At 42.0% G+C, this 15,960-nt stretch overlaps 1 protein-coding gene across 1 annotated transcript in view; it reads left to right on the top strand.

Moving 5' to 3' along the window:
- Positions 1-15,960, top strand: part of LOC148035659 (putative serine protease EDA2) — a 185,661-nt gene that overhangs the window by 95,560 nt on the left and 74,141 nt on the right. The window contains exons 5-7 of the mRNA XM_087677664.1: positions 11,572-11,688; positions 11,809-11,862; positions 11,968-12,039. Coding sequence (XP_087533790.1) covers positions 11,572-11,688; positions 11,809-11,862; positions 11,968-12,039 — 243 coding nt within the window. The remainder of the gene's footprint in view (positions 1-11,571; positions 11,689-11,808; positions 11,863-11,967; positions 12,040-15,960) is intronic.

Genomic DNA, 15,960 nt, shown 5'->3' with positions numbered 1-15,960 from the left:
GTCATAATTCCCCACAAGAGAAGTTCCGGAACTGTATGTAATACCATAGTCAAGAGTTTTCTTCAAGTATCTGAGCACCTGCATCTTAGCCTTCCAATGACTCTCATGAGTTTTTCTTGAGAACCTGCTCAAAACACCAACAGCAAAACTGATATATGGTCTGGTGTTACACAAGTAGATCAGACTGCCGACCATCCTTTTGTACCTCCCAATGTCTGCTAGTGCTAATGTATCCTCAACGGATAACTTTGCGTTCACCTCCATAGGTGTAGCTATCTCCTTGCACTCGGTCATGCCAAATGCCTTCAAGATCTCCCATGCATACTTCTTCTGAGAGATGAAGATATTTCCTAGCTCCTTGCCAGACTTCAATTCCCAAACAATAGTGCAGCGAGCCCAAGTCTCTCATTTCAAACTCTGAACTCAAAGCCTTTCGAGTTTGGTTGATCATATCTTCATAGTCATCTGTAATAAGAAGGTTGTCCATATATAGGACAATTACTACAGACATTTCACCATCCCTGTAAACATACAAGTTAGCATCTGAGGTACATCTTTTGAAGTTTAAGCTTAAAAAGAACTATCTATCCGCTGGTACCATGCTCTGGGGGACTTGTTTCAGCCCATACAATGCCTTCTTCAGCTTACACACTTTGTTCTCAGAATGGGGGGCCTCAAACCTTGGTGGCTTTGCCACGTACACCTCCTCCTTGAGGTCACCATTTAAGAACGCTGACTTAACATCCATTTGGTAAATTGGCCATTGCTTGTGGGCGGCTGGTCATTCTGGCAGTTGGGGGAAATGACTCTTGAAAATCAAACCCTTCAACCTGTGAAAATCCCTATGCAACCAGTCTAGCTTTGTACTTTTCTAAGGTACCATCAGCCTTGTACTTTACCTTCCAGATCCACTTGGTGCCAATAACCTTCCGCTTTGCTGGCCGATCCACTAGCTCCCAAGTGTCATTCTTCATTATGTTGTCATACACGGCTTGCATAGTTGCCTTCCATGCTGGATCTGCAAGTGCTTCTTCTAAGTCAGTTGGCTCCTTTACTTCTTTTATAATCTCAGCCGTTAAGGCCATATTGACTATGTGAGCACAAGCCCTCCTTTGCTTCTCTATTCTCTGAGACCTCATTGATCCGTCTGCCTTCTCCTCAACAGACTTGGGCATAGGATTATTGTGGTCATAGAGTTGCTTCACCCAATAGGGCAATGGCTTTTCTGGTGGGGTGATGTTAGGTTGGTGAACTTTTTCTGCATCATCTGAAGATGATGCTTCCTCCTCCTTAAGGATAGGGACAGCTCTCGGGACAGGTTCATAGTGGACTACTTCGCTTGATGATAAAGTGGAAGAACTTGCCTTCTCCTCCTGCACTGTATGTAGCTGCTCCTTGAACACCACATCACGGCTCGCGATGATCTTCTTTGCCTCTTGGTCATATAATTTGTAAGTCTTCTGCTCATCACTATAACCCAAGAAGATACATTTTTTGCTTTCTGTTTGTAACTTGTTTATCTTCTCATCTGGAATATGTGCATAACATTCACATCCAAAAATTCTGAAGTCTGAGACAGATGGTTTCTTACCAGTGTAAGCCTTATGAGGTGTTTTTCCCTTGAGAGCCTTTGTGTAGCTCCGATTTAAAATGTAGACTGCAGTATTAATAGCTTCAGTTAAAAAATGGTTAGGCAATCCCTTGCCCTTAAGCATGCGTCTTGCCATCTCCACAATGGTGCGATTCCTGCGTTCCACAACATCGTTTTGCTGAGGTGTGTGAGGCGTCGTCAATTGATGCTTCATCCCTTTGCTCTTGCAAAAGTCTTCAAAGTCCTTTGAGTTGAACTCACCACCACCATTTGCTCTAAATTTCTTCGCACTTTTCCCTGTTTCATTCTCAACAAGTTTTAGCCATTCTTTAAACTTATCAAAAGCTTGAGTCTTATCACAAAGGAAGTACATCCACATCTTTCTACTGTAGTTGTCGACAATCAACATAAAATAAGAAGATCCCCCCAAGGCCTGTGTAGGCATCTTACTGCACAAGTCAGCATGCACCAACTCTAGAGAAGCCAATGCTCTATTCTTGCTTTTCTATGGAAATGCCTTTCTCTGCTGCTTGCCTATCATACATGCTTCACATGGTTCCTTCAATTTAGTCATTGCAAATAGGTGAGCAACCATACCTTGCTTGTGCATCTCCTTCAACACTGCAAATCCGATGTGTCCAAACTTTTCATGCCAAAGCTTACTTGTGCCCACTCTAGTGGTGGCTGTAAGAGCACTGAGCTCATATAGGTTGTTTCTTCTTTTTCCTTTGCCAACAACTTTGCCATCATTGTCAAGAATTTCTGCACTTGTCTTCTTGAACCTCACTTCAATGACCAAGATCAGTTATGGCAGCAATTGATAATAGATTTCTCCTAATTTGGGGAACATACAATACATTTGAAAGCTTTTTGACATCACCATTTGCAGTAACAAATGAAATAGTACCTGTGTTCGCAGCAGGGCATTTTGTATCATTTCCAACCGTCACAATGATTGATTCTTGTAGAGGTTGCATAGAATTGTATAGACCTTTCTTGTTGGTCATGTGACGGGAGGCCCCACTATCCAACACCCATGAGTCAGTGGTAGTTTTTTCTTGTGCCGAGAAGCACACCTCCTCAATGGTCGCCATGAATAACTCCAACTTTTCTTCAGCCATATTGGCTGTCTCTTTCCCTTTACTTTTAAGGGTACCATTCTTTTCACCTGCCTTCTTGACACGACAATCTGTGATTGCATGTTCTTTCTTCTTGTAGTAGAAGCACTCTCCATGAAACTTCTTCTTACTGCCCTTCTTCTTTTTGTCACCATCATTTTTGGTGGAGAAATCACCTTTGCCTTTTGCATTGGCAGAGAATGCAGCATCTTCAAGCTTTCAGCCTCAACTCCTCCTTCAGCAATAATGCACAAAACTCCTCAAAACTCAAAGCTTGAGGTCTCACCTGAGTACTAAGGGCAGTTACTAGTCCATCAAACTTTTGTGGACAAATCCGAAGACACCTTCGAGCTAGCTTCTCGCTAGTCCTTTGTATCCCAGCACCAACCATGTGGTCGCACAGATTCTTAATCCGAGTGATGAATGCTTCAGTTGTCTCTCCTTCAGTAAACTTCTCCGCTACTAGTTGATTCTCCAAGTTTTAAATTCTTGTTTGGTTTCACATTTTATACTGACTTCTCAGTACATTCCAAGTCTTTGATGCTTTGGTTGTATGCTGAATCAAAGTCAGAATACTGTTAGAACAGCTTGTAACTAAGGCACACAATGCATCAGCATTCCTTCGTTTCCAAGCTCGTAGAAGATCTGCATTCGGAGGAATCATCACACTAGGATTTGATGGGTCGGGGGTAGGCGGTGGTTCTACGTCTGTTCCCAGCACAGTCTGCAAAATCTCATAAGAATCAAGGATAGTTGTAATTTTGAACTTCCACAAGGTATAGTTTGTACCATCTAACTTGCCTTTGCTGAAGGTTGGTTGACGAATCCTCAGTGTTTGAATAGCTGGTATAGCAGCACCACCTCCTACACCGCTTCCTGATGCGCCAGAATCGCTTACGGAAGACGGCATTGTTCCTCTTTGCTGTTGAAGCCTTTGCCTCTTGCGCACTCTTCGATCCCTAGAGCCCCTTGGGCTCTGATACCATCTAAAAATTACACGGCGCAGCGAACAGAATCTGAGAAAGAGATAGAGATAGAGAATACACAACAAATAAGAGGAGAATTAGAAAATTTCTTTAGCTCCAAAAAACTAATACAAAGATGGCTCTATCCACCCGTACGCTTCCACTGTGAAGCTTAGATGGCGATCTAGACAGAAGATAGATGAAGAGCTTAAGGCTAGCTGGAACAACTCTGACTGGGTGAAAGAGAGATGATCGATGACTGTGAAGGGGTTTAGCTTTTATAGCCCGCGAAGGCGGTTAGTCGGCCTAACCGACCTACCATATGAGCCTCTACTAGTCGACCAGGGAATATTCCCTTTACCGTCGGGCCGGGGGTAGTGCCCTTGAACCCCCGCCAGGTAACTCCCTTACCGTGCAACTTGATGCAATGTGCCTCGAGTTGCTACCAACTTAATTACTCAGTCCAACCCAAAGATTAGACCCACAATGGTCACCTTTTTGCCATCCGGTCATATAGACGTCATTTGATATACAAGTCAGGACTGAACCAATATCGAGGCTCACATTTGGCTTCTCCTCATAATGGGGGCCTTACAACTTTGAGCACTATGGATCATTGGTGTCACATTATGAGGGTGGGGCATTGAGCATATCTAACAGGTAGTAGCATTGATTAATCAGCTAGATTTGGATCTTTATCAAATGGATGCAAAGAGGGCTTTTCCACATGGAAACTTGCATGATGTGATTTCTACTTAACACTCTTAAGGGCTTTGAGGAAAAAGGCAAGGAACACCTAGTGTGCAAGTTGAGAAAAAGTCTTTATGGCCTTAAGCAGGCACTTGGGGAATGGTACCATAAGTTTGATGTTTTTATGCATTTACAGGGATATAGCCATAGTGTTATAGATTCGTGTTTATACACGAAGAAGGCTCGTAATGGCAGCCTTATAATTTTGGTACTCTAATGTGGATGATATGCTTAACAATGAGCTTCACCAATAAAACTCGGCTTTGATAAAGTGGATCTATGGTCCTCGAACCACCTTTGGATTTGGGCTACATAATGTCATCCCAAGCTACCTTTGCCGTGGCAGGGCTTTTGTCTCCATCTGACCAACTAGGTTTCTTGATGAGGCCCTTCACTCTGAGAGTTGCAGTGGATCGAAGCTCAGCTGAGAGTGGAGTAGACAGTATAGAGAGTGGAAGCACAACACCCAATGCAATAGACTAAAAGTGTAAGATGAAAGTACAAGGTACAATCCTTAAACCTTAGGGTTGTAAGAGGGTGTTCACACCCGAAGTGTATGCAATACGATAATCACCGGAAAATGTGTAATATAGGCACAAATAAAGAGAATAAATCTGGGGGAAAGAACTTCTTGTACGGAGAGTAAAAAGTGTCACAGTTTTCTATTGAGATCACCAACACTCCTCTGTGAGCGTAGGCATGAGTGAAACCCAACAAACCCCCTTGGATTGAAGAGTGATCAAAATACAAGGATCATCCGCCACCAAAGGAGATCAAATTTAAAGCATTGTGAAATGCTTCAAATTTGTCACGAGGAAGAGCTTTGGTGAAGACAAAGTGATAATGGATCTCAATGTGTTTCGTGCGTACATGAAACACTGGGTTCCGTGCCACTGCAATGGCACTGTGACTGTTAGTGAACAAAGGAGTAGGCTCTGTGACAAATACATCCAGATCAGCTAGCAAGTATCTAAGCCATACACATTCAATTGTGGTAGTGAAAGCTGCCTTGTATTTAGCTTCACATGATGATGTGGCAACAGTGGACTGTTTCTTGCTAAGCCAAGATATGCAAGATGAGGCAAGAAAGAAACAATTGCCACTAGTGAAGTGACGAGAATCATAATTACCAGCTCAATTAGAATCACTGTAAGCATGTAAGTGTAGTGGTCCCCCCTTGGCATAAAGCAATCCAAGAGATCTAGTACCTTGCAAATAACGGAAAACACGCTTGACAGCTTGCCAATGTGACATGCGTGGTTGATGCATATATTTGGTTAGGGCTAAAACTGCAAAGTGTATGTCCGGCCTAGTGTTGCATAGGTAGATAAGGCATCCAACTGCCGGAGCATACGTGTGTATATCAAGCAAGTGATTGTCATCATGCAATGAGAGCTTCAGTCCAGGTTCTATTGGTGTATAGACTGGCTTGCAATCCTGTAAGTCAAACCTCTCAAGAATTTTACCAATGTATCTTGACTATGATAAACCGATACCTCTAGCATCATGAATGAACTGAATGCCCAAGTAATAATGCAAAGACCCCAACTTTGACATCTCAAAAGTTTGTTGCAAATTTTGTTTAAATGCTGAAATCTGATCATTTGTCTATATGTTGACGACCTTTTGCTTACAAACCAAGTGTTCCAATCCCTCAACTGCAAAACCAATGGGTTGCTGTACATATACTTCTTCATGAAGTTCCCCATGTAAAAATGTAGTCTTTATATCTAACTGATGCATAGTCCATCCATAATGGGCAGCCAAAGCAATCATAGACTTAATGGTAGTCATACGGGAGGTAGGAGAAAATGTCTCCTCGTAGTCAATGCCTTTCATCTGTGTATAGCCCTTGGCTACAAGCGTGGCTTTATATTTATCGATGGATCCATTTGCATTCCTTTTCAGCTTGTAGACCCATTTTGTTCCAATGGCTTTCTTCCCAATAGGCAAAGACACTAAATCCCATGTTTGATTCTTAATGATGGAATCAAACTTAGCCTGCATTGCTGCCATCCAATACACACTATGTTGTGCATCTTGAAAACATTCAGGCTCCTCATCATCAACTGTGTTTGTTGCCATAACAAACTCCATGGTATGTGCATTATCATGCATATGAGCTTGCCTTCTAGTATGACCAGCCATGGGAGCATCCAAATGACTATCTCTCATAGTCTGCAAATACCATCTAGGCATTTGTCTTGCCTCCTGACTGTGCACAAGCTCTCTCTAAATCTCAGATTCAGCACTTATGCTGAATATTGAGATTAGCCATTGGCTGAGTTTCTGCATTATCCAATGGAGCAGCTGGTTGAACATTAAGTTACTTGTGCTGAAACTCCAACTGAATCACCACATGAAATGGGCAGCAGCTCTTCAAAGGAAATAGCCTTTGTGTATTATCTTATATAATCTCATGTATATAGATTATAAAGAAAGATTTTTTTTTTTGTAATATTTGAACTTGTATTTATATTGAAAGTAAAGAGATATTTTCTTCAATGTCCTTGCACTGTATCTTTCTCTCTCTTCTCTTTGATATCTATAAAAAAATTAGCATAGATGTTTATTCAAGAAGTGGAATCAAATATATATATATATATATATATATGACTTGATATACAAACTTACTCATTTGTTGTTAAGTTAAATGACATGACAATTCATTCTATAAATCCAATCTCACTTGATGTAGTGTACATGACGATCTAACCTTTAGTATTGTAACAATACCCTTATTGAGTCAAACATTAAGATCCACTATAGGATCTTTGTTAAAATCCTCAAGATTCAATACATCACTGGCAGCTTGATATGTGTCAAAACTAACAAGGGATAATTTTAATTTTTCATAAAAAAATACATTTCCACTGAAAAATACATTTTTAGAGACATGATCATATAATCTATATCCTTTACTCTCACTGCTGTACCCCACAAAAATGTATTTAACAGCCTTGTTATCCAACTTTTTTCTAAGTACCTTGGGAATGTGTGCATATGTAAGACACCTATAAGTACGAAAGTGCCCAACAGAAGGTTTCTTGCTGTTCTAAGCCTCAAAAGGCGTGATATTCTTTAATGCTTTGGTGGGGCATCTATTCAAAACATGGTAATCACACATAACGGCCTCCATCCAAAAGCTATGTGGTAAGCTCTTTGCTTTCAGCATACATCTGGCCATCTCCATGAGTGACCGATTCTTCCTCTCTGCAACCCCATTCTACTGTGGAGTATAAGTAGTAGTGAATTGATGAATAATGCCTTTTTGCTTCAAAAAAGGATTCAGCATAGAGGACATGCATTTCCCCCTTGGTCCGAATAGAGAGTCCTCACGCTGTGATCAGTTTGGTTCTCAATAAGTGGTACAAAAGCCAAAAATGCATCATACACTTTTGACTTTTTCACTAAAGAAAAGATCCAATAGAAGCGACTAAAGTCATCAATAAAAGTCACAGAATAGTAACATCCACCCAATGACTTTGTCTGCATGGGGCCACATATATCTGAGTGCACTAAGTGTAACCTGGCTATGGCTCTAAAAGCAACATCATGGGGAAACAAAAACCGATGCATTTTACCCAAAATACATCCCTTGCATAAGTGCTCAGGAGGTCTCTCCAAGAGAGGTAATCCATCAAGTATTTGTGTACGCTGTAAAAGCATCAAGCTACCATAGTTTACATGCCCCATGCGAGCATGCCATAACTCCGCCTCCTATAACATAGCAGGAGTAAGAGTGGATGCTAAATAGGCCGACTGATCAAGTGAAAGAGCATCCAACTCATATAACCCATGATATAGAGTGCCAGTTAAGACCAAAGTCATGTGTTCCTTATCTTGCACCATGCATCTATCATCATCAAAGGTGATCTGTAAACCACACCGTGCCAAAGAAGAAATAGATAACAAATTCTTCTTTATACATGGCACAAACAAAGCGTCTTGTAGGCAGAGAATAGAGCCATCAATGACTGTGAGCACAATCTCCCCAATACCTCTAATAGGGTATGATGCATTGTTGGCATACTGTACAGACTTGCGAACTGGGGCTGCACCAAGAGAAGTAAACAAATCTCTACGAGATGTGATGTGCCTAGAAGCACCACTGTCAAAAAACCATGTGCCTACATCCTTGGTAGGGCTAAATGCTCTATCAGTTCAAGAAGAGCCATAAGTGCATGTATAAAAACAATAGTCCTTGTTTGTAACAAAAAAGAATGCTGACTCAGTAGCAGTGGAAGGACCATCAGAAACAGACTTCCTAGACTCCTTTTTCTTCTCCTTGGCTATGCGCTTTCTACACTCAGTGATGTAGTGGCCTGGCTTCTTGCAATAATGGCATTTGCTCTTTTTGGCTTGCGTGCCCCCTTGTTTCTTATTGCCTTGTGAAGTGTTTGAAGTCTTAGAGCTTTTGTGGAGCATTCTTTGCTTGGCTGCCCTTGCCCTTCTGTTGTGCCATAAAAGCTTGCTCAGAGGCTATAACATCCACACCACAGTTTCTTCTTGTTTGCTCCTCCTCTAAGAGCAAGTTGACCAGCTGAAGAAAAGTGACTGTGGGGCAATCCTCATGGTGAGGTTCAAGGCTATATGAAAGGCCAAGTACGAGGGCGGCAATGAATTCAATGTAGCAGATATCATGTGTGCATCTGAGTAATACTCATCAACATTCATAAGTTGCTGACGAAAGTCCTGAATTTTGTTTAGGTGATCCTGCATAGAGTCACCCTCATCCATCTTCAGTGTCTCAAGCTCTTTCTTCAAGAAAGAGATGCGGGTCTCATTCTTACGAGCAAACATCTGCTCCAAGGTCAGCTAAGCTTCTCGTGAAGAAGCTGCAGACCGAATGTGAGGGATAGTAGACTGCTGAACTGCCAATGCAATTAACGACAAAGCCTGTGCATCCTGTGTATCCCATGCCAATTGTGCTGCCGATCTTTGGGGAAGTGGCTGCAGTGGAGCAGGCTGAATAGACTGAGTTGCCCGTTGTGTCCACGTCCTCCTGGGATTAGCAGGAGCCACAACTTCGGGCCTAACTTCTTCACCGCTGACATAGTTCAAGATTCTTTGCAATTAGCACATTCTTCATCATGAAGCACCAGAGTGAATAGTTGTTACCATCCAACCTGTCCTCCTTGGATAGATAGGTAAATATATCACCTCCCTGATTTGCCATGATAAACAATGCCAAAAAAGGAGCAAAAGAGCAATGTCCTAGCTTGGCCAACTTGGAAATCTCAAAATTTTCAGAAATTACAGCAAGTAATTTGCTGCAATTAGCAAACTGAAGTACACTCTGTCAAAACTGTCTGTAATGCACGCAGTCCAAGGTGCAATAAATGCTCAGCAACACTGTAGAAGCAAAAGCTCCAAAATTTATTGTCCCAAAATGCTCAAAAACAGTCTATTTCAGACTGAAACTGCTGTGCATGTACCTATGTCTTCAGAAAACCCAAAAGCCCCAAAATTCTTGACTTATTTGTCGACAAAATTTCTGTATAAATCGTGTCCCAGACACGTATCAAGACTACTTGTGCCTTCCCGGGAAAAAGCCCCTTCCCCAGATATGAATTTGGAATAAAAAAGTAATTTTTACTTAAAAAAGTTTTTGTACCTGGTGCAGGAACCAGTGGTGGGAGGAGCTGGTCACAGTCGAGCTGTTGGTAGACTGGGGATTGGCGGCCAGATAGGTGGCAGACGGCCTGAGCAGGTAGCAGATTGGTGGTCTGGGCATTGAGGCTGCAGGGGCGCTGGACAAGGGCGGGCGGTGCTGGCCAGAGGCGGGCGGGAGTATAGACGGGCTGCAAGGGCAGTGGCGGGTGATGCAGGGTGCAGAGGAGCTGCACAGGCGGGTGGCTCAGGCACAGGCAGGTGAGCTGGGCATCGCAAGGCACAGGGTGGCGTAGGCGGGTGCAGCTCGTGCTGGTGCTGGTAAAGGCTGCAGGTCGCTGGCTGCTGCAGGTCATTGGCTGGCAGGAGCTGGCTGTTCCAACTGAAGGGGCAGTTCCACAAGGAGTCAATTGAGCTGTACTCAGAGAAGGGACTGAGCTGTACTCTGCTCTGATACCAAATGTGAGAGTAGCAGTGAATTGAAGCTCAGCTGAGAGTGGAGTAGACAGTATGGAGAGTGGAAGCACGACACCCAATGCAATAGACTGAAAGTTTAAGATGAAAGTACAAGGTACGACCCTTAAACCTTAGGTTTGTAAGAAGGTGTTCACACCCGAACTGTGCAACACGATAAGTGCCCGAAAATGTGTAACATAGGCACATAAAACAAAGAGAATAAATCTGGGGGAAAAAACCGCTTGTACGGAGAGTAAAAAGTGCTCCAGTGTCCTACTAAGATCACGGACACTCCTCTGTGAGCGTAGGTGTGAGTGAAACCCAACTTGGCCAATGCATTGACTTGGATAAGAGTCAACATGAAATGATACATCACCTGGTGGTAAAAGGGTCTAAACAGCTACTGCTCTGCCTGCTAACAAGAGTCTTGCCATGCTCAATACATGAGGTTTTGTCTATTGCTGAAGAGTAAGGGTGCTGGTTGCTGCTCCGAGGCAATATCTATGCCTACAAATACCTTACTGGGGTTTTGTTAAGTTAGATAAATGTTAGTTGTTTTAGGTTGGGATAAGAAAGTAAATGTATCTCCCTATAGCATCTTTGTTCTACTTTATTTCTGTTTGTTCCAAAACTTGTGCAGATGGATCCAAACTTTTCACCCAAAAACTTGTGGATATGGATCTGATGTCTTTTTATTGAGCTGGCCAAAACTCGTGGTTACTTTCAGGCAGGAGGGGAAGGGTATACATGGGTATGTCTTCTTGGGTAAGAGAGAGATTTTCTCAGCTATTCTCTTACAACAGTTAAAGGTATAAGTACTCAAAATGATTAAAACATAGGTATAGCAAATAGATATCTACATCCTAGGTAAGTGGAGCTACCCTGCGGAGGCTGTATTAATGGGGTTTATTTTTCATATCTTTGCCATAGGGTTTATGCCATAATGATGCTGCTGTCTGTGAACTTTTGAAATTGCCTGTGTCCCTAATCTTGTGTTTCTCTGTGCTTGGTTTTACTCCCTGTTCCATGTTGTTCTGGTCAGAATTGACTTTCACATCTTGTGATTGGTCACTTTCAGGTGGCAGAATCAGCAGGTCCAGCTTGTGGAAGGGCTCTGCAAGATGTTACTGCAAATGTGGAGGAAGGCCTGTCTAAAAATGCTACATTTGTGAAGTCTATTTTTGGTGCAGAACAGGTTCGAATAGGTTCAAAGACCATTATCATGTTATTTGTTTTGACTCAAGGTTTGAGGTCACTGTAATGTGGGTGTCACTCGGATCTTACATTGTCATTGTTTGTGGCTAAAAATCACCAGCTCAAAGTTGATGGAGATTTTATGTACCTTCTGGCAGATGCAGCAGCTATAGCAGTAAACAACGTTCTTGTGTCATGATTATAATTCAATGTGAAAGCTCCAATTCTGGTGATGAAAATGTGTGTCTCACTTTGGTGAATTGATATGTTGGTGACACAGTTTCAGTATGGGAATCCTGATGTGCTTTGTAGACCACTTGTAGCTGCAAGCATGGCTGGAGAAGACTTGCTGGTATGCTATATGAATTTCAAACTTTGGCATTTTAGTTGCCATTCAAAGGAAATGGATTTTGATTTCTATTTTAACAGTTAGCTTGAGACAGTGAAGGGGAAGGGGAGGGGTAGGAGAGGGAAGGACGTTAGTAGTTGAGCTAGATGCTTAGACAATATTTATTGGTATTCAATATTGTTTAGAGTTTTCTTATTGAGGAAATGTTGGCGAACATGTGTTTTGTTTTGCTTTCAATAGTCAGCTTGATAGAGGAAGGTGGAGCTGGTGCTGAAGCAGAGAGGAAATAGGAAGGGGGGAGGGTTGGGGCTACGTTATATGCTCAATTCTAACTCATACGTACTTGCAGTTAATACACACATACATGCACATACTTCTTTTTTGGTGGAAATTTTGTATTGAATTACATTACATCATGGTGCAAAGATGGCTAGGTCAGAAACACTGAAAAAAGAGAGTATTGATCCTCATCAATATCTTGGAGTTTATAATAGTCATAAAGGGACTGCTCCAGAGATTCTCTGAAGAAAGTGAAAGTATCCATGATAGTGCTACCAAAAACCATATGTATGATTGGAGTTCCAAATGGTTGAATGTGTCCAACATCTCATCCAACCAAAAAGCGTGTATCTTCTCAAAGAAGTAGGAATAATTCCTACATGCAAAAGGTATTTGCCAAAATCCATGGAAGGGGGACACTTAACCCAAAATCGTATCTGTTTAATCACATGACTAAGGCAAAACCACAAAGTATATGGAATTGTTTCACTTTGACAGCACAACGTCCACAAACAGTAGCTGCAATTCTTCTCTGGACAAGGACAATACTGATGATAGAATCCCAACCAAGTAACTCCCTCAAAAAAGACATGATTTAAGAGAGAATTTGCATTTCCAAATGCCCTTCATGCTCTGTTCACCATTTAGAGGTGTGCTGATTCTGTCATTGCTAATTCTGTCTATTGAAAAAGGCGTGCTGATCTGTGAAGTATGGTGCAAACTCCAATCATCTAGCCAAAAATCCAAATAAAGAGAAGGAACTGGTTCAAATGGTCTTATAAAGGTCTTGAAGTGTAATGTCCCCATTACTTGGTTTATTTTAATAAACAATGAGCGTATACATTCCAAAAATCGATTTATGTTGAAAACAAAATGGTAAAGATTGCACATTTTTAAAACTAGCTCTAACTATGAAGATAATTGTTATTATTAATGAGGTATTATATGCCAGTTCATTGAAGGAAGGCTTGGGATGTTGAGCTAAAATATGCATTACTTGTTGATTAGCCTCTTAAATAGCCCCAAAACACACTAAAAAATACTCTTTTAGAGTAAAAGCCCTAAAACAGGGAGCAGTTCGAGAGAGTTTAGTGGAAACCCTTATTTTTGGGGCACCTTTCCACATCTATAAATAGACAGGCTGCCCCCATTCAGCCTCATTCTGTTTGTGCAGGTTTCTCACTCCACGTACAGATTTCAGCCATCAACCTCCTCCCACGTGGTTGTCCAGCCCTCGAGACTGTTGTCACTCCATCTGTGTTTGCTCTTGCTATTGGCGCATGCTGACGTCAACTGCTGGCAACATCATCGTCTGCTATGATCTAATCATCCAGTCATCAACAGCCACATCAGACACTGTTTCAGCCTGTTGTTTACAGTAGATTGTGCATAGTTTCCAGCCTCTGATAGGTGGTACACTGCTGCGTTTACTAGTTTCTAGCCTCCAAACTACTGCGTTTTGGTGACCAGCCTGTTGCCATTCACTATTCAGCACGTCTACACTCCGAGTGGTGGTCACAGACTTGGGATCCGTATTCGGTGGACGTCACACTCCAACATTGCTCTGCCCTTGAGTACACTCTATACTCTTACATTCATTTACAACATTCATTCACTTCAGAGTTGTGTTCTCTCTCTCCCTTCTTTTGTTTGTGTTTGAGTTTTGAGTTTTGCGTTTAGGGATGAGTTTTACCCTCTGTGTATGTGTCTGTCTTTCTGTGTTTCTTTCGTGGTTGTACACTTTGTGTGTCCTCAGTGCAAACCCTAGTAGTTTTCAGCTGCGGTCGGTGGTACACTGCTGCGTTTACCAGTTTTCAGCCTCTAGACTGCTGCGTTTTGGTGACCAGCCTGCTGCCATTCACTATTCAACACTTCTACACTCCGACTGGTGGTCATAGACTTGGGATTCGTAGTTTTCAGCTGCGGTCGGTGGTACACTGCTGCGTTTACCAGTTTTCAGCCTCCAAACTGCTGCGATTTGGTGACCAGCCTGTTGCCGTTCACTATTCAGCACTCCTACACTCCGACTGGTGGTCATAGGCTTGGGATTCGTCTTTAGTGGACGTCACACTCTGACATTGCTTTGCCCTTGAGCACACTGTACACTCTTATATTCATTTACAATATTCATTCACTTCAGAGTTGTGTTCTCTCTCTCCCTTCTTCTGTTTGTGTTTGAGTTTTTGTGTTTGAGTTTTGAGTTTTGCGTTTAGGGTTTGAGTTTTTGAGTTTTGTGTTTAGGGTTTGAGTTTTTGAGTTTTGCATTTAGGGTTTGAGTTTTCCCCTAGTGTTTGTGTCTCTCTCTTTGTGTTTCTGTCGTGGTCGTACACTTTGTGTGTCCTCAGTGCAAACCCTAGCAGTTTCCTTCACAACTCTTACATTCATTTACAGCATTCATTCAGTTCAAAGTTGTGTTCTTTCTCTCCATTCTTCTGTTTGTGTTTTTTTGTGTTTAAGTTTTGATTTTTACGTTTAGGGTTTGAGTTTTGAGTTGTGTTTAGGGTTTGAGTTTTACCCTCTATGTGTGGGTCTGTCTCTTTGTGTTTCTATCGTGGTCGTACACTCTGTGTGTCCTTAGTGCAAACCCTAGCAGTTTTCTTCACATGGGAAATTCTTTCAAGATATGCTTATTAAAACTATGTTTACAGTATAGAACAACAAAAAGAACTAGCCTAGTGGATAGTCACTTGGCAGTTAAGTGCACTTGGGTGACAATACTATCGAGATGGGTGACCTCCCGGAAAGCTTTTCCTACAAGCTAGTGGGAGCTTCTCGTGTGCAGCCAACTGTTCCAACGAAGCCTTCGTAGCCTGTTGCCAAGTATGCCAAGGCCAAGATGCCAAGGTCTATGTTTTGGTCACCGCCTTAGTCGCCGTCTTATTCGTAAACCTTGGAGTGACACCTGCCCGATGACGCGACACGCGGTGCTCGTCGTATCTTTATCTCCATGCTATGTTCAAAAAACGGAGCCTCTCTGTGATATTATCGATAATGTCATTGAAAACGCTAAAAGCAAGCGTTTTCTCTTTATCCCTTACTCTCTCCCTCCCTGATTACTATATAAACATGGATAGAGTGTCACGTTAGAACAACAACCCATGTAGAAGACTCTCTGTTGTTGAGGCGATGAAGCTGTGCTACAATCAGTCGAGCCTCTCTCTCTCCACATCTATGCGGAAGCATATCTCAAATCCATCAAGCTTCTTCCATGGCTCTGAAGAGATGTCGAGATGTTGAGAGAAGTCATGCTCGGGGAGCTCCTCAACGTGAGGAAGTAGTCGCCGCTGATGGAACTCAATACGGAGCTGAAGTGCAAGCGAAAGTTATTCTCGAATCCGTTCAATTCGAAGGACCGGTTATTCCACAACAAACCGAGGTTGCGGTTATAAATTGTAATCACGATGGATGGCGGAACGGAGATAATTAGGTTTAGTATATAAGAAAAGGATTAACTTTTAAGCTATTAACTCTACAACTTCTTAATTTTTCTATTTTATGTTATTACTTTTTTTACGTATTAGGATAAAATTAGGGATAAGTTAGTAATGCTAGAAAAGCCTATAGGATAAGTTTGTTAGATGGATTACGATTAGTTAGAACATACTTAAACTTACAAAAACATGTTAGTATTATCAATTGCTTTTT

This window comes from Lygodium microphyllum, chromosome 5 (assembly GCF_053477565.2).
Source record: "Lygodium microphyllum isolate KBCC chromosome 5, Lygodium_microphyllum_v1.1.10, whole genome shotgun sequence".
Lineage (NCBI taxonomy): Eukaryota > Viridiplantae > Streptophyta > Polypodiopsida > Schizaeales > Lygodiaceae > Lygodium > Lygodium microphyllum.
The sequence above is the reverse complement of the archived record's forward strand: the minus strand, read 5'-3'. Positions and strand labels throughout refer to the sequence as shown.